Source organism: Staurois parvus, unplaced genomic scaffold (assembly GCF_062004578.1).
Source record: "Staurois parvus isolate SC_StPar_1 unplaced genomic scaffold, SC_StPar_1.0 ptg000031l, whole genome shotgun sequence".
Classification (NCBI taxonomy): domain Eukaryota; kingdom Metazoa; phylum Chordata; class Amphibia; order Anura; family Ranidae; genus Staurois; species Staurois parvus.
The window spans coordinates 6,174,744-6,198,408 of record NW_028317827.1 but is presented as its reverse complement, the minus strand read 5'-3'; the positions used below and the strand labels follow the sequence as shown (position 1 = coordinate 6,198,408).

The following is a 23,665-nucleotide window of genomic DNA, read 5'->3' as shown; positions in this document are numbered from 1 at the left end:
TCAAATATAGAAATTATTTTATCTACAAAAACATGTACTCTAGCACTCTGCTCTCTCTTCCCCTATTCTAAACCCACCTATGTACAATATATGACAGTGAAGGGTACTGATAATATTACAGCATATAAAAGACAACTGTGCACTACCAAGGTTGTGGCAACCTTTGGTGAAGGCCTTTCTCTGCTTCAGAATGACTGCAACCCTGTGCACACAGCCCAGTCCATAAAGACATGGTTTGATGATTGTGATGTGGAGGAACTTAAGTTGAATGCTGATTGCAAGCCAGGTTTTCACACCAAACATAAGCACCATACATCATAAATGCTCTACTGGTTGAATGGGTACAGATTCTTACAAACACTAACATTTTGAAATTTGGAAAATTTAACTACATGAATTTGTCAATATGTTAGCTTCTTAGCATTACCTGCAATGCAGGACAGGGTGAGGGAGACCCACAATATATATTTCTCAGACTCCACTGTATTACAAAGTGCTGTCAATCTGAAGCGCACCACACTCATTACCAATCTATGCAGTGCAAGGAACTGACATGATACAAATTGAATGGATAGTTTTAGTAAATCAAAAGAAGTTACAAACACAGCCCTGGCCATAAGTTTTGAGCATGGCACCAATGTTAATGTTTACAAAGTCTGCTGCTTCAGTGTTTTCAGATCTTTTTGTCAGCTGTTACTGTGGTATACTGAAGTATAACTGCAAGCATTTCATAAATGTCAAAGGCTTTTATTGACAATTACATTAGGTTTACGCAGAGTCAATATTTTCAGTGTTGACTCTTCTTTTTTCAAGACTTCTGCAATTCAACCTGGTTTGCTGTTAATCAACTACTGGGCCACATCCTGACTGATGACAGCCCATTCTTGCATAATTAATGTTTGGAGTTTGTCAAAATTTGATGGGGGTTTTTTGTTCACCTGCCTCTTAACCAACTGCCTACCAGGCACTTTTACCACCTTCCTACCCAGAACAATCTTCACCTTTCAACGCTGTTGTACTTTGGGTACAATGTTTCATGACCACGCAAATATCATTCAAACTAAACTTTTTGCATTTTTTGAGACAAATAGAGCTTTCTTTTGATGGTATATAATCACCACTGGGGATTTATTTTTTAACCACCATTTTAGAAAAAGAAAAGTTTTTCTTAGTTTCTGTTATAAAGTTTTGTAAACTATCTTTTAGGGCTCGTTCACACTAGGCTGTTTTGCCAACGCTTGCCAAACGCCCCTATAGCGTTTGGCAAGCGTTGGTCCGGTGTTTGCGGAGCGTTTTTAACGCTTGGCAAACGCTCCGCAAACGCCGCATGCGCGGTTTAGCGGCGGTTGCTAGGCGTTTGCCGAGCGTTAATAACGCCCCACAAATGCCTATAATGCATTTGAGTGGTGTTACCGCTCCGCAAACGCCCCGCAACCGCACCGCAAACGCCGGCCGGGCGTTTGCGGAGCGGCACCATAGACGAGAATAGGAGGCTTCAAAGCCTCCTGTCTCGACCAGAGGCGTCCGTTTTGCCGCGACGCAACGCGATGCAAACGCTCCGGTTAGAACAGCACCATGTGCTGTAATATGCAGAGTTGGCAGAGGCGTTTGGGAAGCGGTAAAAACACTTCCCAAACGCCTCTCTGCCGCCTGCACACAAGGCTAGTGTGAACGTAGCCTTATACAGAGCTATTGTTTTTTGTTTAAACATGCGCAATAAACAAGCATATTCTCTGCAATGCTCATATACTCAAAAATTAAACATGATTCACTAAAGTGTCCTTTGTGCTTCAATATAGTCTCTCTGTGCATATAAAGTGTCCACATGTTTCCAATTATTCACACTATAGTGCACAATGCCTTTAAACTTATTAAAGTGTCCGTGCTCAAAAAAGTACTTTATTTTCAACAATCAGTGCCAGTGTTCCCGAAATCCTTCACCATAAACACAGAACACTCGCCAGATTTATATGACTACCTATCACAGGTGAGTCATACAATGCTTATTATCATGGATAACCACCATCAGCCTTCTCTATTTGGGGCCAGCTGTACTCCTTCCTTTTAAATCTCTCACATAAAACGTAGGGAGAGATGGAGGGAGATTACCATAGTGTGAAATCTTTAAAACCTTTTATTTATTAAAAACCACTTCCACAATGCCCACTCACATTGTTAGGTGCATACCCTTGCATCAGGATAAAAACGCATTTTACATCATAAGCATAGAATAACACGGATCTGGCTCCAGGCTCTCTCACCACCACCTTCTCCTGTATTAACCACTTCCGGTATCGCTGTGTGGGATGAAGTCCCTTCCTGCTATGCCCCAAATAGTTTCATCTTCCCGATGTTCTCAAGATGCCACCATCTTTCAAAAGTCTTCACCTCACTGTGCGTGAGGATGCACTCACACCTGCCTGCTGTCATTCCTGAGCAAGCTCTGCACAGGTGGGGCCCCGATTCCACAGCTGAATCAACTTTAGAAGATGGTCCTGGCGCTTGCTTTCTTTCTTGGGCGCCCTGAAGCCTTCTTCACAACAATTGAACCTCTCTACTTGAAGTTCTTGATTATCCAATAAATGATTGTTTTAGGTGCAATCTTAGTAGCAGGAATATCCTTGCCTGTGAATCCCGTTTTGTGCAAAACAATGATGACTGCACAGGTTTCCTTGCAGGTAAATTAATATTTGTGTCATTCTCAAAACTTTTGGGCAGGGCTGTATGCTGAGCTTTACCCAGGGAGATTGCCAACATATGGGAACCCACCTCAGTATGGAAATAAACCCCAACTGTGTAATCAGTAGGCTAGGTTCAGGTTGGCTCCGATACTGTACTGTTTAAATGTAAAGTACAAGTAAAACCTTAAAGAAAAAAAAAATCACGTATCTGGAAGGCTTTATATCACTAAAAGCATTGGTCTTAAAAAAAAAAAAAAAAAAAAATCACAAGCTCACAGGTTTAAACCTTAAAACTCCTAGTGCATGGTGCCGCTTTGATTCCTAACACTTCCTATGCACATTCTAAAGCAGTGATATTCAAAGCCTTTATTTGTAATCAATAGCTACTTTGATTGGGTAAATGTTTTTAAGTTGCAAAAGGACTGAAGCAAAGGTACTTGGCGCAAAAAGAGAATCCACTAGCTGACTGGCAATGTGAGGGAAATACTTCCTCCAGGAACCACTGTCCATCATAGGTGCCAAAGAACAAGGTCAGACCCTTTGGTACACTACACTGAACTATGTTGACGTGCTGCTGCACTGTGCATTGGCAAGTCAGCTGTTGGCAAGAATTCTAAGGGGAATAACGCTGCTCCTGCTTTATGATCTACTCGGGCAGCATCATCACCTCTTAAAATGAAAGCTTACATACATTAACTGCAGTGTAGATACACGACAACAACCTGGATGTGCTGTCAGGAGTGCCTAGATCATGGAACTGGCTGAAAGGGATTACAAATATTTTGGTAAGAATCATGATTCACGTTGTGTCTGTATTTCAACTGTATACTTCACTGTTCCACTGACCTCATATGACCCCGGGGAGCCAAGATACTGAAAGCCTACAGTTCAATGAAGTTTCAAAATGTTTCTTAGCACTGCACACGTGGATTTCAGTAAATGGACAGATACAGTGGCTTTGCAGCCACCTATATATGACCTGACGTATATATGGTGAGAATATTTTAAATATCCTATAAAACACATTTTATATAGTCGGCAAAAGGTCTCTTCTGCATTAGTCTGGGAAGAGAGTTTTCAGAGTCAAGACAAGGTAAATATTTTTTCCCCGTATTCCCGGTGACCGATCTTGAGGTCAAAGTCATCATACTTGAAAGGGCTGGTGAGGATTAGAGAGAAGATTATCGTGTGGGTTATTAAAGAAAATACAAGTCTCCAGGAATAAATTGGGCAAAGTGGATAAAAAGATCAACGCTATAAATAACTGCAGCCGTACAGAGCTGGGGGACCACAGAGGATAGCTTTCATGGCTCGGGGAATTGTGGGTTTTTATATTCACTAATTTCCTATTACATCTGCAAACAGAGTTCTGAGATATTGCAACAAAATGAGTGACACAGCTAAAGGAATGTGTATTGCATAGTGTAAAATGGTGACTTACATATAAAACAAATGCAATTATTTGCTGGATACCTATAATTACAATCTCATATAAATGCCAGACAGGCTTTGACCAGGTTCAGCAACTCCATGCTAGCAAAAATCAGTTCTGAGATCACAATTAAAGTGGAACTTTAGGAAAAGGCTAAGAAGGTGAACTACAAACACATTAACTGTTTTTCCTGCCAAAAGTAGGGGCAGACACACTATTTGTGTAGATTGTGCAGCTGAACAAGGGTCCTGTGGGACGTAGGTGCCAGTTATAGTAGATGTAAGTGAGATGGGTTCTGGGACCCCTCACACTGTCACATACACCTGGACCTACAGTGAGGAACAGAAGTATTTGAACACTCTGCGATTTTGCAAGTTCTTCCACTTAGAAATCATGGAGGGGTCTGAAATTTACATTGTAGATGCATTCCCACTCTGAGAGACAGAATTAAAAAAAAATTCAGGAAATCACATTGTATGATTTTTAAAGAATTTATTTGCCTTGCACTGCTGAATATAAGTATTTGAACACCTAAGAAACAGCAAGAATTCTGGCTCTCAAATCCTATTACTGGGCTTTAAAAAGTCCACCTCTACTCCACTCATTAATCTAATTTAGTAGCACCTGTCTAAGCTCTTTAAAGACACCTGTCCACCCCACAGTCAGTCAGACGCCAACTACTACCATGGGCAAGACCAAAGAGCTGTCAAAAGACACCAGAGAGAAAATTGTGGACCTCCACAAGGCTGGAAAGGGCTACGGGGCAATTGCCAAGCAGCTTGGTGAAAGTAGATCAACTGTTGGAGAACTGTTAGAAAATGGAAGAGGCTAAAGACGACTGTCAGACTCCCTCGGACTGGGGCTCAATGCTAGATCTCACCTCGTGGGGTATCACTGATAAGAAAGGTGAGGAATCAGCCCAGAACTACAAGGGAGGAGCTGGTCAATGACATGAAGAGAGCTGGGACCACAGTCTCAAAGGTCACTGTCAGTAGAACACTACACCGTCATGGATTCAAATCATGCATTGCACGGAAGGTTCCCCTGCTCAAGTCATCACATGTCCAGGCTCGTTTGAAGTTTGCCAATGACCATCTGGATGATCCAGAGGAGGCATGGGAGAAAGTCATGTGGTCAGATGAGACCAAAGTAGAACTTTTTGGTCTAAACTTCACTCGTCGTGTTTGGAGGAAAAAGAAAGATGAGTTGCATCCCAAGAACACCAACCCTACTGTGAAGCATGGGGGTGGTAACATCATGCTTTGGGGGTGCTTTTCTGTGAAGGGGACAGGACAACTGCACTGTATTAAGGAGAGGATGAATGGGGCCATTTATTGTGAGATTTTGAGCAACAACCTCCTTCCATCAGTCAGAGCATTGAAGATGGGTCGTGGCTGGGTCTTCCAACATGACAACGACCCGAAGCACACAGCCAGAATAACCAAGGAGTGGCTCTGTAAGAAGCATATCAAGGTTCTGGAGTGGCCTAGCCAGTCTCCAGACCTAAATCCAACAGAACATCTTTGGAGGGAGCTGAAACTCCGTGTTGCTCAGCGACAGCCCCGAAACCTGACAGATCTAGAGGAGATCTGTGTGGAGGAGTGGGCCAAAATCCCTGTTGCAGTGTGTGCAAACCTGGTCAAGAACTACAGGAAACATTTGACCTCTGTAATTGCAAACAAAGGCTTCTGTACCAAATATTAACACTGATTTTCTCAGGGTGGGAATGCACCTACAATGTGAATTTCAGACCCCTCCATGATTTCTAAGTGGGAGAACTTGCAAAATTGCAGGGTGTTCAAATACTTCTGTTCCTCACTGTACATGCACAATAAAGTGCGTAAGCTAAGTTTACCTTAGAAAAGTGAAAAATTAAATGCATGTGTTTTTGCAGGAAAAAAGTGCAATGTCAGACCCCTGCAAACACTTTCTCCAGCTCTCTGCCTGTACCTCCACATGATCTGTCATTTGGAGAGCTGGAGGAAGATTCAATTGACTAAGAGTTCGCTGATTACCGCACTTGTAGTCCATTAAGAACTACAAGTCCATGTGCCATGGTGGAAGATGGGACTTGTAGCTGATTCATTTACAGATCTCTGTGAATGAAGGATGCAGCTGTGTGGATGGAGCCCTGCACAGACACACTGATTTCAAAAACTGAAAGCTAGTATGGGGAACTTCTTCCTGTACTGCTATCACAGGGAGGGGGGGGGGGGGATCAGGCAGCGGCTGTAGCAGTTGGCACACGTTACATGTTCCACCCTAAAAACGGGTGGAACATGTAATATGTTGCCAAAGGTGAACTTATCCTTTAAGGCAAGCCATAGATGCAATTTTCTTTCCTGTAACCACAGGTTTCAAGAAAAGAATCACTTGATTTCCCCATCAATACAGTGAGTCCGGAATCTCTCCCGCAGTGTTATTGTGTTCTACCAGCAGGGTGCCTTCCTTGCTGGCAGAACACAATGATCACTGCTGGTGGCAGTAATCACATGCAAAAAAAAAAAAAAAATCAGACAGGCTGCCAATACTGAAGTCGATCAATGGATCGACTTCAGCACAACCAGCCTGCCCATGGATGGATCGCATCTGGGACAGGTCCCAATGAACTGGCCGAGATTCAAACCATCTATGGTCGGCTTAAATCTTTTTCAAAATGTTTAACATAATGCCTTACAGTAGCTGAGAGCACTGAGCTATCACCTTGCCATTAACAGCAGAGTTGTCATGGCTCTTTAGTTGGCCATTGGGCATGGTTGCCAAATATAGCGGATATACGGTACTTCCCAACAGCAACTAAAGAAGCAAACATAAAAGAAATGGAACACAGCAGCACTTATCTGAGTGTAGTAATCATCATAAAGCCATTTAATTATTATTATTATACAGTATTTATATAGCGCCAAAGGGTTTGCTCAGTGCTGTACAGTAGCAGGGGGGACAGAACATGAGACATAACGGTAACAATACAATACACAAGGGGTTTGAGGGCCCTGCTCTTTCAAGCTTACAATCTAGGAGAATGAATGTAATAATTCACAAAAAAGGTCCCCATGTCACATAACAGTCTCCTCTATGGGTAATCTGCTCCGGGCCGCTGGGGGTGTCGTAATTCGCAGACCACTCAGCTGTACTGGTGGCTTCCAGGGTTCCAAGACGCTGGGGAATCTGAAGCCCACAGCTGTGATGTCACCGTAAGCAGAAGTCTGAGGAGAGTCTCTTAGCCCTCGTTTATTCATGTTATGAGCATGCTGGGCCATATAGTCCACCCACCAGGAGAGGTATAAAGCACACAACCAATATGGCTGCATCACGGCCCGGGAAAGGAGCACTCATGCTCCGAACACGTACCAATTAGCCAGCTAGTCCTCTGACTTCCACTCAGGTGATGCCACAGCAGTTGGCTTCAGATTCCCCAGCATCAGCTTTTGTGAGTTGTTCTCATTACATTAAATAGTTTTATGAAGTTTACTACACTCAGATAAGTGCTGCTGTGTTTCCTTTCTTTTATCCTTACTTCAGAGGAGCTTCGACTGACAGCTGGCAGCTCTCTGGACTTTAGATTAGGGACTTAGTTTATGGACTTTATAAGGACCATCAACATTGATATTCAATTTATAAGATACTTATCTAGTGATCCCCTGATTCCTTGAGCGCCACTGATCCCCCCTATGATCTCCCACTGATCTCCTAAGCAAACATAGCTGGCTGATAACGCTGTTGCTTATTACTGGTAAAGTTTCCAGCTAAAAATTTACAACAGATTCACAAAAAAAAAAAAAAAAAAAAAAACTTAGGAAAACTAAAGACAAGGTAAACAAGGCATGTTGCTAAACATACGGAAAAATAGATCAGGGTGTACATACACTTCATTATGATTCACACACATTTGCCACAATATTTTAATGTTTAGGCAAACACTGACTGGACAGGCCAGTGGAAGATAAGGTCTAACACAATTAGGTCAGTATGGGTATGCTGTACAGGAAACCCTCTTATACTGCTGTGCCTGCAAAAAGAGGTGAAAGAGCATAATGAAAAACACAGCATTACCTTTCTCATTTCATCTCAGGACTGGATCTAAATTCCTAGAATACAATCAACATACAAAAATTTAGAGGAAACAATGAATTCCCCTTTAAGCCAATGTGACAGCAGAAAACTATCCTGCTGTTAGGTCTTTCTCTTATGACTAATAATTTCTTGCTTTCTGAAAAGTCACTAAATGGAATTTTCCACTAGAAAGGACACCTGTCATGAGAGAAATGTGGTCATTGCTGACTGCTCCAGAAAATGCCTGGTTACCTGTGGTTTTAATACTTGAGTCACAACCTTAAAAAAGACTGCAGAAGGTGATGCCACAATTCCTGACCTGTCAGATAGCTCCAGGTTAAAGCTTCTGAAAGCACTGAAGCCAGACAGTCAGGACAGAAGCTAGGAGCTGGCATTTTCAGCAACAGCAATTTACATATTTTTTTTTCTCAGTCTGTATCCTGGGCTGATAATCTGCAGGTAATCACTGAATGAGCTATTACATGCAATCAGCCATTAAGCCCTCATGCACACTTGACGTTTTGATAACGCTGGTGACGTTAGCTGTGTAAAGCAATGTTAAAAACTTGAGTTTTTAAGCTTTTTTTAGTGTTTTTGAATTAGCAGCGTTTTGACGCGATTAGCACCATTTTCCCACGTTTTTCAGATTTTATTTACCCCCCTCTACATTTTTTTTTTGGTCAAAAAAACATCCAAAAATGCTCGTTTGTGGCGTTTTACAACATTTTTCAGTGTTAGAGTGTTTTTACAGCTAAAAAACTCCTCTAGAAACCTACTAGTCCTGGGTTTTTTTTCCAGCCAAAAAACATTGATTACAGTCTATGTGTACATGGACACATAGGATACCATGCTGGGGAGTTTACTGGCTGTAGAAAAAAAAATGGCAAAAGCCAAAAACAGCAGCTGTAAAAACGTCAAGTGTGCATGAGGGCTTATAGTTGTGGGAGATGTAGGCCTCCTATTGCTTCCTGCCTGTAGCTAATCGCAGGAAACCCTGATGGGTCTTCCACAGCTGATCTGTGAATGGGGACTACAGCTACAGTTACGTGGGTGACTTTTGATTGTGTACCTAAAACAACTAGAGATTAGTTGCCTTCTTTAAAACACATTGTAACAGAAAGGCACTTCATGGGCAACTTCCAGGTCACATCATTATAGTGATAGTAGCGGATAGTAACTCAGTTCTCCAAATAGGTTGCATTGTAGATAGAACAAGACTTTTCACTAGGTACAAACTACTGATTGCACATAGCTGCTATGACATGCAATCATGAGAGAAAAATACACACAATTGTGCACAGTTGCAGACATTTAAAAAAAACTTGCCTTTTTTTTTTTTTTAAACAATGCAAATAAAAAGTAGCTCAGTCTCAGGGTCTTGAGTAACACTGATTGGAATAGCCACCACTGAACACTTTGTGATTTCATTTGTCATGCGACTCTGTGTGTCACAAGTCCCATCCCACATCGCACCTGTGTGAACCAAGGGCTTACAGCAGGTTACACGGACAGATACAAAGTAATCATTGTTACATTGTTGAACAGTACAGCAAACCTGTACTTTTGTTTGTTAAATACAATTATTTTATGCTTTATCCTCAGTTAACCTTAGAACAGCTCTAATTAACATCTTCCTGTTTTCTTTTCGCATTTGTAAACTTTGCATTCTTATTACGTTTGCCAAATTTCTCAAGAACCTTTATTTAATTTGTGAACATTCTCACCAAGCTTTCTACCAAAATTTGTAGGATGTTGAGAAAGAGGGAATGTATATGGAAAATTAAACCTTTACCGAGGACATTACCTAAATAAAGGCCTCATTTAAAAAGTAGACTGTCAGTAACCAAACTTTTTGTGCCCTTTATAGAAGGCTTCAAACTACAGATCTAATCTAATTTAACTGACTAGAGTCCAATTCCCCTCTTTGCAGGATGTCATTATCCTATTTTTTTATCAAGGACCTGGGTAGTTTAATCTATATAAAATGTGCATTTTTTTAAATCCTAGTTTCAGTGATTTTTTTTTTTAACTTTTTTTTTAGTTTTGGAGGGTAGGGAAAGGTTAAAACGTCTGTCAGTTTTTCAAAATTTTGCTAACCTAAATTAGTGGTGCCCATACACTAGATGAAAGAATGTGCATCTCACCAGTTGTTAGTACTACGCGCATATGTGACCCAGACGCAAAAAAAAATGGACAAAAAAATGATTTATGTCCACTTTTGTTGAAATTCGGACAGTACATGATGGCAATATCGTTTACTCTCACAACCATGTGTTCATTTTTCAAAAACCCCTTCGGATGATTTTTTGACTAGTGTATGGCTAGCATAGGGCTCATTTAGGCCTTGTTCACACTAGTTTTTGTCTCTGGAGAGTGATCCACTTGCAGATCGCTCTTTAGAGAGTATTTAACAGGTGGTGAAGAGGAGTTATATTGCCTCCTCATGCCGGTTTTAACCCCCTAAATGCCAGACTAATGCACCACAAACACATGCATTGTGCGCGGTTGTGGGCCTATTCACTTGAATGGGTTGTTTTCAGTAGGAAGTAGTGCTCGCCGAGTGAGACTGGGATATGTATCCTGCATGTGTACACCTACGGTTGTTATCTTCCTAGCTAAAGAGGGAGCAGATGAGGGGGGGCAGTAAAAACATGGCTCACCAATGTGCTCGAAAAACAGCCGTTTTTCGTGGATTTTCCAGCATGACCGATAAATATAAATGAGAAGATCCGTGAAAAATGGCCAATGTGCATATGAAAATTCGGCCGATAAATGACCCGTCTATGGCCTGCATTAGAGACTGTGACGTGAAGAATTTCTGTCAGAACAAAAAGGTGATTGTTTTGTACTTGCAATACATACTATATATATATATATATATATATATATATATATATACACACACACACTTTTTCCAATTCTGCCCAGACATACACTTTAAATGGAAAGTAGTATTGACTGATTTTAGCCAGCAGCAGTAACAGATTACCCATTACACCTGTTACCTGGAGTTGCCCTTTAAGTATGGTTGCACCTTTATTCCTTTTTACAGGGAGTAAATTCTACTCAGGAGCTATGAAGTATATTAATATCCAGAAAGTACTTAGCCGACCTTTAATATGCATTCAGTTTCAGTGAAAATGTCTAGAGGGATTTGCATCTGGTTGAAGCATAGCACAACATAATTAGAAGGCTAGAAGCAGGCTATCACAGTAATCAGCATCAGGCACTGTAGAAAAATTCAGCAGGCGAATTAGCGTTTGTTTATCCTGAGCTGGAGAATGTAGCCGTTTATGCTAAACAGTCACAGAAAAATGAACAAAGATCCCACCTATAGACAACTGATGGCGGAGTAGTAAGCACTTCTGTACATCTGCAATAGTATGGCCTTTGCATCTGATTCATTGAAGCTTAATTTCATTTTTCAAGCCGCATTACTGAACAAAAAATAAATAAATAAAACACGAAGGCATACCTATCTGTGATCAGCGAGTGTGAAGAGGCTAATATGTTGCTAGGCAACGTGACATCCGTAAAAGTAAAATAAATGTACACAAGAAGATGGCTGCCTGAGTGCTCCCATCATTAGATGTTCTTTTCCCTGGCTGCGCTGGAAGACATCTGACCATGGCGAGGTCTAGTTTTGTTTCCACCGACTACAAGGCTGCAAACTAAAGGAAAGCACACTATATTTTCCTTTTGCAAAATAGACAGCTTTAAGTGCTGTTGACTAAAAAAGCCAAGGTTTAATGCTGAGGAATATACTTGTTAAATATGGCTGGTTTATGTACAGGATGCATGGTGAATGTCAAAAACACAGTGGAGTCACAGTCAAGATTTAAAGACTGGCAGACAGGTGAAGTAGCTGCACTGGGTCATGGTAAAAAAATAAGTGTGGAAGAACATTGCTTTCGTAATGCTGAGTGCTTCAGCAGAATGACTTCTTTGGCTAAAAGGAAACCATGAAGGTTTATTTTTTTGTTGTTAAACTTAGCTAAGTACTTTGTACATTAGAAGCTTAATATGCCACATAAGGCATGGCTGCCAAAAACGTTCTTGGACTGGTTTCTACTATCTGATGACTTGTACACAATCTGAAAAAAATATAAAGCAATGCAGATGTAATGCAAATATAAGTTGTGGGTAAGGAGACATTTTTCGTTTTGTTTGTTACCCAGCTGCATCTTCTTCCAGCTAGTAGTTCGCTTAAAACAAGTGGCTGTCATCCCTTAAAGCTGACCTACAGAAATTGTTTTAAATAATGTACACCACCTGAACTGTTTTCTCTATCTCTCTGAAAGTGTTACTTTTTTTTGGATGGAAGGTAGTGCATGCCTGGTTGGATCCCACAAACCCTCCTTTTACCTAATACTCCCTTTCTGCCAATTTTTCCCTTTCTTTTTTCCCTTATTACCTCTTTTTTTTTTTCCACAATTGCTTAACCTCTCTACTCCTACCCTTCCTCATTTGGCCTCCTAGTGTTCCCTACCCTGTCTTACTTTCACCTTGCACATTGTTTAAACAGGGCCTATAGTGCTTGCACTGTAGTCTCTGCAATCCAAGCTTTGTCCGCAACTCTATGATCACTCATGTTTAAACTGGAGCTATAGGCAAAACTTTTTCTTTTTTATTTTGGATAGCTTAAGGGAGGGTTATAACCGTTGGCAGGTATTTTTTGCCTTCTGTGTCCTATTGGAGAAATTTCGCTTTACTTCATGGCCATATCCAAAACAGGAAGTGAGAGAAAAGTTCTGCAAATGAAGGGAATCTCTTGGGGCCTCCCAAAGTCACCAGAACTGGTGTCCCCATTTGAAGATTTCCCCTCTACTGCTGTTCCAGGGACAACCCAAAATTTGGGATTTTCTTTTACTTTCACTTTCAATGATAATGGTAAACAGGACAAATAGAAAGGGTGAATCTCCCTAACAGAGGCAGAGGCAGCAAGTAAAACTGGACAGGTGTTCTAATCCCTCTCTACTCTGTCCAAAACAAAAAAAGAAAAAAAAAAGAAAAAAAACAAACAAAAAAAACTTTACCTTTAGTTATACTTCAAGTATTCAGGTGTTACGTTATCGCTTTACACCACAGTTGACCAATACCATTATGAACCACCAGTCTGTATCCATCTCACAGTATTCTAGCACATACTGTAACTCTTGGATTGCCCACTCCTAACACACACTGCTTCTTTTGTTGTACTGTTACCCTATTTGCATGTCCTTGTACTTCTCTGGTGGTCTCTGTGCTTCATATTCTGTACTGCATATTCCTTGTAAACTTTAAAACCAATAAAACATTTGTAAAAGAAAAGCCATATTTCTCCTTTCAGGGACCAGTGGGTCATTTGACCAGTGTCCGCTAAGCCCTCTCTCACCTCTATCCCCCCTGGCCTCCAGTCGTGAAACTTCCCCTCTGTTGTTCATTTTGCAGTGGCAAGTGATGTAGTTACGTATTTCTTGCCTTGCTATAGTGGGCAGCCCTAGGAGTCTAAGACTTCTGGTTTGAACTGCCCACTGTAACTGCGGCGTTTTACTGACAGGCCAGGAGACTGCTTGTTTGTCCTGTCTCCTATAACCTCACACTTTACCAAACAGGTCAGAAAACTCCTGATCTATCAATCAAATGATGCAAAGAACACTAATAGGAAGCGGCTTATTACTTATGAGATCCCTCCTCAGTGTCCAGGCATAGGAGATTCTTGTATGCAGTGATGAGGTCTCTGGGGTTTAAATGGATAGTGCTGACAAAACAATGCTAGATAGTTAAAAAAACAAACAAAAAAAACCAAAACAACTATTTTCTCTTTACTAGGGGAACAGAACAATAGAACTGTTGGATAGGATTTATTACAATTCTAGAGTTCGGTACGAGTGCTATTTTCCAAGTTTTGTGCGAGTTATGGTCAAAAACATTGGCTCCCCTGCATTTCTGTCAGATAATGCACCACTTCGCCCAGAAAATTGTCATTATTACAAATGTTTAGGCATTCTCGTGTTTGTTTCTTATGTTTCTATTGGTATGATACAAAAAAGTGAAGAAACAAAGCCAAATCTGACACATTCCACACAAAACGCCAAAAATGGACTGGACAAAATTATCGGCACCCTAAAATATTTGGTAGCACACCCCTTGGAAATAAATAAATCAATCGCTTCCTGTAACCATTAATGAGTTTCTTACAACTCTCTACTGGAATTTTCTTCTCTTCTTTTGGCCACTGCTTCAGGTCTCTCAGATTGGAACTATTCCTTTTCCCAACTGCTGCTTTGAGATCTCTCCACAGGTGCTCTATGGAATGGAGATCTGGACTCATTGCTGGCCAGTCCAGTGCTCTCCAGTGCTAGGTCTGGGTGCTTTTTGACGTGTGCTTTGAGTTATTGTTCAGCTGTAAGACCCATGGCCTCTGACAGAAAGCCAACTTTCTGACACTGGGCCCTAAATTGCACCCCAGAATTATTTGGTAGTCTTCAGATTTCATAATGCCATGCACACGGTCAAGACATCCAGTGCCTGAAGCAGTAAACCAACTCCAAAACATATGTGAACCTCCACCATGTTTGACAGTAGGGCCTGGATTCTTTTTTTTTTTTTTTTTTAATTGTTTTTTTCAAACATACACTGAACAAAAACATGTACATCTTCAGACACTAACCCACGTAGGGCCATCTCAGTGAAAAGCATATTAAGTTGGCAGTCAGAGTTTTGGCCCGCAATCATAACAACATACAGTAAGACAATAAAGAAACATAAAACAGGTGCTGCTGTTCGTGACCATCAAGTTAAGAAAATAAGACATCGTTCCCAGTACCCGAGGCACCCCCCCCCCAAAAAAAAAACAAACAAACATAAATGAGGCTCCAGGACGGACAAAAAAAATGCAGGGCGGTCAGGAGTCGGCAGCTGTTTAGGGTTCCGCAAACCATTTTGCCCAGACTCCATTATATTTTTTAGGACACCCTCTATTCAGATAAGTATCTTTGTACAAAGGTAAGGTGGCATTAACCTGCTGTGTCTAGAAAGTGAGGAAGGGGGGGAAGCCTGTTTTTTTCCAGCACAGAGTGATGGCTTATCTGGCGTGAAGCAATAAAAGGCTCACAAGCGTCTTGTCCACCACCCCAGGAAATAAGCCCTCCACTAAACCTAACAAGCAGACTCTGGGGGAAGGATGGGGTTAAAGGAATGACCACCATAAGGCTGGGCAGATCCAGAAAATATGTATAAAGTCCCCGAGAGTGCAGCCACAGCGCCAGCACTCTGGAGGAGAGGTTCATTTTTTGCAACATGTAAGGGGTAAGGTAGGCCCTATGGACAATTTTAAATTGTATGAGGCGGTCTCGCAAGAACACCAGTACTTTAAAGGGAAATTCCCATACATCATCCCAATCCTCAGAGTCCAACCCCGGAACATCACAGGCCCAACAGTGATGGAGCAATGACAAATCAGGGGAGGATGCTCAAAGAAGATGAGTATATAAGATGGAGGTAGGCTTTTCCGCACAATCGTGTCTTAATATTTCCTCCAATTCTGAGCTTTGCAGCTGGAGCGAAGCAGTAGGATATTGGCTCCTGAAAGCATGGGACAATTGCCAGTATCTAAAAATGTAAGAAGGGGGGACATTGTGATGGGACAAGACATAATCTAAGGGGCGTTGAATTCTTTTCTTTAAAGGCCTCATTTCTTTTTCTGAAAACAGTAGAATGATTGGCTTTACCAAAAAGCTGTAATTTTGTTTCGTTTATCCACATCACATTGTCGCAAAATAATTTTCAGGTGAGTTTTGGCAAACTCCAATCCGGCGTTTATGTTTGTGTCAGCAGTGGGGTCCTCCTGGGTCCCTTACCATAGCATCCTTTTTCATTCAGGTGGTGGCGTATAGTGTGAGCTGACACAGTTGTACCCTGTGCAGGAAAGTCAGCTTGAATATGTCTGGAAGTTGATAGCGGTTCTTTATCCACCATTCGAACAATCCTTCCTTGCAATCTTTGATACATTTTTCTCTTTCGTCCACATCCAGGGAGATTAGCTACAGTGCAGTAACTGTGCTGTAAACAGCTTGACAATGTTGCGCACAGTGGACACGGGAACATTAAGATCTCTGGAGATGGACTTGTAACCTTGAATTGTCCATGCTTTTCCACTATTTTTATTCTCAGATCCTCAGATGATTATTTGCTGCTCTCTTTCTCTTCATGTGGCACACAAGACACACAACAGAAAGGTTGAGTCACTTTTTCAGCATTTTAATTGGTTGCCGTTGTGATTTCTATATTGTCAGCACTTGTTAATTGATACAGGTGAGTTTGAATTGCAAATTACAGGAGCATCGCAAGCATGGAACGCAATAATTTTTTTACAATTTTGAGAAGGTGCCAATAGTTCTGTCCAGTCCAGTCCATTTATGGGGTTTTGCATGGAATGTTTCAGATTTGCCTTTTTGTTTCTCCACGTTTTTGTGTCATACGAACACAAACAAGAAATAAACATGAAAATGCCTAAACATTTGTAATTGCAACAATTTTCTGGGTGAAGTGGTGCATTGTCTGACAGAAATGTAGGGTGCCAATATTTTTGGCCATGACTGTATGACAAGTGTGCTATATAATAGTTTATATCTGAGTAATATTTAAAAATAAATAAATAAATGCTGTACACCTCTCCAACACATGTGCATTTCCCCCATGTTATAACCTTTTAAAAATACTTCAAGTACAGAAAAATACATGTTGACCTGCCTAATATCCAGTTTGCTCTTAAATTCCTTTTTGACCTGATAGCACAGTCTTTCTCTGCTGCTCTGAAATCCCAAGCCATTCTGGCAGACCTGTACAGTTTTCTTCTGCTCAAATACAAAACTTACCAGCCTATCATCTCCACAACATAACAAGGAAATGTTCTGTAGTCCTTGGAGAACTGTGCAGGGCTGACAACACTGCTTAGGAATATCAATGCAACAGACACGGGCTGCATGCGCAGAAATTTAGGACCTTTCCAGCAAAATCAAGAGGATTTTTTTTGGGGTATTAGCAGAGTTTTTAAAGCGATAAGCCATAGGGAAACATTTAAGGATTGTTAAAGGTCAATTTGCACTTTAAGTATTATTAAACCCAAAAATGCATTACAGCACAGCTTACTGATCCTTAGATGTGGTGGCTGCATTAATTTGCTTGTTAAAGCTTTATTCTCCCCCTTTTCACTTGTGATCCTGCGATTAAGTCTGTTATTTTGCAACGTCCCTTAATAGACCAAGCTGTCCAGCAAAAGTAGCAGTTAAGTGGGTTGAGACAAACCATTTACCAATAACAAGGAGGCTTACAATGGTCAGCTTTTATTCATTTATCTAAACTTTATCCCAAAAGGAACAAAAAAATCTTGGTGTAACTACCTAAAAAGTATTAGCTAGAGTCATTTTATCTAAACCTTCTAGTGCATCTAAAACTACTCCTTCCCCCAGACTGCCAATGCTGCTGTCCAAAGGTGTCTCCATTGCTCCCCCATCGAGACTGGAGACACTCTATGACAGCAAGTATGTTACTGAGAAAATCACCAGGTTAAAATAAAGGGCAAATGCCTAAACATGAAAACTAAAGCAATCCAATTTTAAGGAACGGTAAGCTACAATATATTATATTTTTGTTTTTGTGTAGTAAGCATAGGTGTTGGGAAAGGGACAATTTTAAGAGTAGTTAGGGTTTTCCCAGTATTTCACTTTAAGAGCTTGCTTAGCTGAACAAGTTATTTTGGCAGATGAATAGTAAATACTTGTACAGGGTGCCGATGATAAACCACCAACAGGAAAAATAAAATTGGCCGTGCTAGTGATTCTCAACATAAGGGTCTGTTAACAGACCACATTTTCAGGATTCCTTTAATTTCACACTGGTGAATTATTCTGCCTCCTTAACTCCAACTTGGGCAAATGCTGAAATCAAGAGCTCCAGGCAGGAGGAAGGGGTGAAAAAGGGTTCACTAATTTGAATTCCCTTTCCTTTTTCAGCCAAGGCCATTGTGCAGCAACTTAAAGCACCTAGATCTAATCCTTTGCGGATATCGCACCAATAAACTGAAAATTTGGTTATGATGGGTTATTAGACTTTGCAATGCACCACGGCTCTCTGCAAGACTGCACTGGATAAGTCTCCATGTCTGTCTTTACAGGCTTTCTCTTTGAAGCTTTTAAAAGCAGACCATGAAACTGTGTTCATGTTATAGGTTAAATTCAATAATTACATCCATAAAACACATTAATTAGCTTGTGTACTTTGCCGCATGTCTGCAACACGAGGAAACACAGGAGGGATTGTCAGTGGTCAAGAACACTCCAGTTGAGTTAAATCAGTCATTAGCTGGTGAATGTTTATGAATACTACTTTGCTCATTTGTATATTGCGACAGAAAGAAAAATAAGAACATTAGGCTGGGAAATTCGTAAACAGCACTCAATTATTTCTGCCAATATCATATGAGCTTGAAATTGAATGTTAATGCTTTAGATAATCAGTGTACTTGGCGTCAGAGATGACTTTAAATAAATAATAGTAATAATGAAAATTGCATAGGGAACAAATTACCCAGACAATGACTGCAAACAGTGCAGTTCCACAACCGCAGGACTTTTCACATTTCAAACGTTTTAATTAGTGATGGCGGAGTTTACTGTGCTATTTTCATATAAATAACCAAGGGCATAATACAGTTTAACTGTTCTCACAAGGATTCAGATATTGCACTGCTGAAAGATATTGAATCAGGTACAAGAAGTACCACGGAAATCTGTTTTTGCACACATTTGAATAAATTTCAGCCAAGGCAACATAGGGTCATTGCCCAAAGGAATCACCTTAGCTTCTGTCATCTTACCTGCTATAGAATAATGACAATGGGGATCTGATTGGTTGTTCGCTCTCTGTGCTAATTATGTGCAATTAATGGATTAATGGGAATGCTGAAAATATCTATAAGTCAGGAATTTCATACATCTTGGTGGTAGGGGAACATGATGGTATAGAACCAGGATTGTGTAGAATCTAGGTTTTGTTAAGGTCCCTTGAGCTGTGGCTAATTGACCTCCGACCTGATATAGTGTCTTTATAGTTTTAGGTCTATCCCCACTTGGCAGAAGCTGTAGCATGGCCAATGTGGGTAATACACCTGAGCTTCGTGTCGTGACTCAGTGCAACTGGAGGACTGCTGTAACTTAATCTATCTGAATACAAGATATATGTAAACACCATACAGAAAAAAGCTGTGCTGTCTCATTAAATTTGTCACCATTAATAAAAAAGAGCTCCAGCACAATGAATCTATAATCAAATTCATACAAAGAAAAAAATTATTTCAAATATTATCCAAATTGCTTAAAAAAGAACTGCACTGTATATGAGAACCACAAATCAAAAATACTATGTAGTACATTTTGTCTCCATGATTTATTTTGATGTGATATTACTTTGATAAACACTTCCTGGCATTTCTGGCAGTGGCCACTTTAAGTAAGGGCAGGGAATCCATTTGCCCTTTGCTCAGGCTGAGCCAAGAACCCTGCCTCCCCTCCTGAAGACTGCTGAGATGTAAGACTTCATTTGCCTAAGCAAGGAAGCCAGGAAGTAACTGAAGAAATGTTAAAAAAAAAAAAGTTTAAAACAAGTAAATATGATATACTTTCCTATCTATTTACTAATACCAGCAGCATAAGGAATAAAAATAGCCAATGTTGATTGAAAGAGTGAACTTCTGCTTTAAGTGCAAAAAAAAATTAACATATATCAGATTCATATATAAAAAGTGCTAATGTGCATATATACAGAGAAAAAAAGTGTCCATGTGTATCACTAAATTAATTAATTTAAGTCCATCAAGATTCATAAATAGACCTGTGCTGTAAACAATCCTCTCCAGTTCCTTATATGTGGATCAGTAGAGCCAGTAGCATGACACCAGTGATCTTTTAAAGTAGGCATCACTAAATGGCAGACCGCAGGTCACATGCGGACCGACTCACTTTCCTGCCCGGGGCGCCGCAGTCCCACCATTTAGAAACCTGTTGCACCCTGCTACCATCACCGCTGTCATCCTTGTAGCCTACAATGGGAGGAAAAGACAGCTCAGCATGGAGGGTTTGCTTCACGAGCTATCAGGCAGCTGATTGGTTGCTAGGACGGTCCTAGCAACCAATTACCAGCTTTCAGCTCCCAGCCTCTGCCCAGACTTCCTGTGCCTTTCGCTCTCCTGTGTAAGGCAGGACTGGAGGGAGGGGGAGGAGGGGAATATGAAGTAAGGCTGCTTAAGACAATAATGGGGGGATAGAACAGTAATGTGGGGGGCTGAGGACAATTATGGGAGAGCTAAAGACAATTATAAGGGGGGCTGAGCACAGTAAAGGGGGCTAAGGACAATTATAGGGGATTGAAGAACTGTAATGTAAGGGGGGCTGAGGCCAGTAATGGGGACTAAGGACAATTATAGAGGGGCTTAGAACTGTAATGTAAGGGGGGGGGGGGCCGAGGACAGTAATGTGGGGGGGGGGGGGGGAGATGTGGACAGTAATGCGAGTGAGGGTGGCTGAGCACATTAACAGGGGGCTGATGACAGTAATGTGAGTGGGGGGGGCTGAGGACATTTGTGAGGGAGCCGAGGACATTTATGGGGGAGCCGAGGACATTTATGGGGGAGCCGAGGACAATTATGGGGGCGCTAAGGACAATTATAGGGGAGCTAAGGACAATTATAGGGGAGCTAAGGACAATTATAGGGGAGCTAAGGACAATTATGGGTGGACTTAGGAAAGTAATGGGGGGCTAAAGACAATTTTAGCGAGGCTGAGGGCAGTAATGGGGGAAGCCAAGGACAGTAATGGGGGGGCAGAGAACAATTATGAGGGGGGAGAACAATTATGGGGGGGGGCTGTGGATAGTAGTATTAGGAGGAATTTTGATGTGAAAGGGAGGGAACTGTGATGTAAAGAGAGAACTTTGCATTGATGCGTCACAGGTTGGGCAGCCCATTAATTTTAAAGTGCTGCCCTACCATAAAGAAAGACAGGGAAGACGTTCCTGAGCCTTCTTTTAAAATCGTGCTGCACCAAGGCGCATTTAAGAATTATTGGCACCCTTGCACATCTGATAAAGTGCAGCAAATTTTTCTGCGGGTTGGGAACATATTCAATTTCACAGCCAAAGAGATATAAACCTAATAGAAGAATGGGATTGTGATGTGAAGGATCTGAACCATGGCACAAACATGCAATCTGGATCTCTGTTGGAAGAATCTTTTATTGACTGGACCTCTATTAATTTAAATTCAGTACCCCTGTTTTAAAGGATAGGTTCACCTTTAGGAACATGTTACATCCGTTTTTAGGGTGGAACATGTAACATGCTCTCATAGTCACAGCCGCCGCCCACCCTCCCATATGGCAAGCAGATATTCTGACAGGTCTGCAGGAGACCTGCATGGCATCAGCGATCTACTGATTGCTGAATGCTTTCCAGGCTCCTGCAGACAAAAATAATAAATGCACATTTTTTTACCTGCAAAAAAATATGCATTTATTATTTTTGTCTAAAAGGTGAACTAATCCTTTAAGCTGACCACTCTAGCCACCGACAGCCAGCATAAGGGGCATTTTCCTAATGATCACTTATGAATTGGTTTTAGAAGGGCGTTCCCAGGACCTGAAAGTTTATCACTAAAAAAAATATTTTGATGATGTCACTATATTGTTTATTGAAATTGAGATTGTGTATTTTGGACACATAAGGCTGTGCTTACCGAAGTTTATATAATTTTCAGCATTTACAGCTACAGTGGTAATTAACTAGTTTGATGATGAGGATGATTCTGACAGTCTGAAGAAAGTGTTGTTGATATATATTCTGTAATCAATTTTTCATTGTGTACAGGTACTTGTATAGAGCCATCAATTTTACACAGCACTTTATACACACACACACACACACACACACACACTGTACATTCACATCAGTCCCTGCCCTCAAGGAGCTTGCATTCCAAGGTCCCTAGCTCATATTCATACACACACACACTAGGGCCAATTTAGACAGAAGCCAGTTAACCTACCAGCATGTCTTTGGAGGGTGGGAGGAAACCAGAGTACCCAGAGGAAACCCACAAAGGCAAAGGGAGAACAGACAAACTCCAGGCAGGTAGTGCCATGGTTGGGATTCAAGCAGACGACACTATTGCTACTAGGCTGAGGTGCTAACCACCTAATTGTTCTACCCTGTTGGGGTTCATTGGGGGGTCTGTAATATTAAAAAGATTAGGAACCCATTGTATAAGTGATTCTGCCAATCTGTGCATTTGAAAACTGTTGCTACATTCATTGGATAGGTTTGAGAATCTGTCACTACTTTTTTTTTTATTTAAAGAAGAGATAAAACCGGTAACAAGCCTATCAGCCTAATATAGAAACATTCCCACACGCATTGGTCCTGATCATTTCTTATAACGTGGTAATTTTGTAACAACCTCTGGGTTGAAATTGTATAGATAATTTGTGCCAAATCTAAACCTGGTGGGGAAAATATTTAGGGCCAAGATAAAACTTCTGATTGTATCAGCAGCAAACCGCACAAAGAAATATGAGCCAATGAATATGACTGTATTTTTCTACAATAAATTGAATTGACTTTTTCGATAAGCCTTGTTTGCCGGTAGTGTAACCTTTTGCCTACCCAGAGGGCTTTACCTTCTGGTTAGGATATTTATTTTTTGTTTGCTATGCTTGGTTATTCCAGCAACACTTACTAAGTGAGTAGGCTAAATTGATTATAAGTCACCCTTTTTTGTTTTTTTCAAATACGAATTTGAAAGCAGCTGACTCACCAGTTACAAGTTCCCGTATTTCTTGGTCACTGGTTTTTCTCAGTAGTCTAAGGAGTGCGGGGACCCCACCAGCATTCTTTACTGCTATTTTATTTTCATCAGTAGACTTGCCATAAACCAAGTTCCTTAAAGCCCCACAGGCATTCTTCTGAACTTCCAGGACTTTGTTATCCAGAAGGTCCACCAGGTGCTTTATTCCTCCCAGCCTGCACACCTATGGAAGAAATACTGTATGTAAAGTACACTTAAGAAATTATCTTAGCATCTTGCATCATCAAAGAACATCTAATTCAGATAGGTCCACTTTTTTTTAGAAATCTATAGTAATTTTCTAATCAGATAAATATGAAATAGCCTGTATATATATTAAGTTTCCATTATATCTACTAAAGCCTTATTTTCACATCTAACATTGTATTTTTGCTCATACAACAGAAAAAGAAGACCCTAGAGTTTGCAGGAGTCAAATTATTCTTCACAGTAGTGACTCTACATCTATTGTGCAGCTCAGTAGCAGGTTTAATTATGCCAAAGGGAGCTGCAAAGCAAGCAGTGTCTGTTGTGCTGTCTCTTGACATACCCCACAGTTCTCTTGGAATCCATTGTTAAATATTACATGTAGTAAGCCTTTAAAAATGTACTTTTACAGCATTC

The 23,665-nt window shown here is 40.8% G+C and overlaps 1 protein-coding gene across 8 annotated transcripts in view; it reads right to left on the bottom strand.

Moving 5' to 3' along the window:
* The window catches only part of PKP4 (plakophilin 4), a 437,166-nt gene that overhangs the window by 60,298 nt on the left and 353,203 nt on the right, over positions 1–23,665 (bottom strand). For all 8 annotated transcript variants that reach the window (XM_089659730.1, XM_089659733.1, XM_089659734.1 and 5 more), the window contains one exon: positions 23,012–23,225. In XM_089659730.1, coding sequence (XP_089515856.1) covers positions 23,012–23,225 — 214 coding nt within the window. The remainder of the gene's footprint in view (positions 1–23,011; positions 23,226–23,665) is intronic.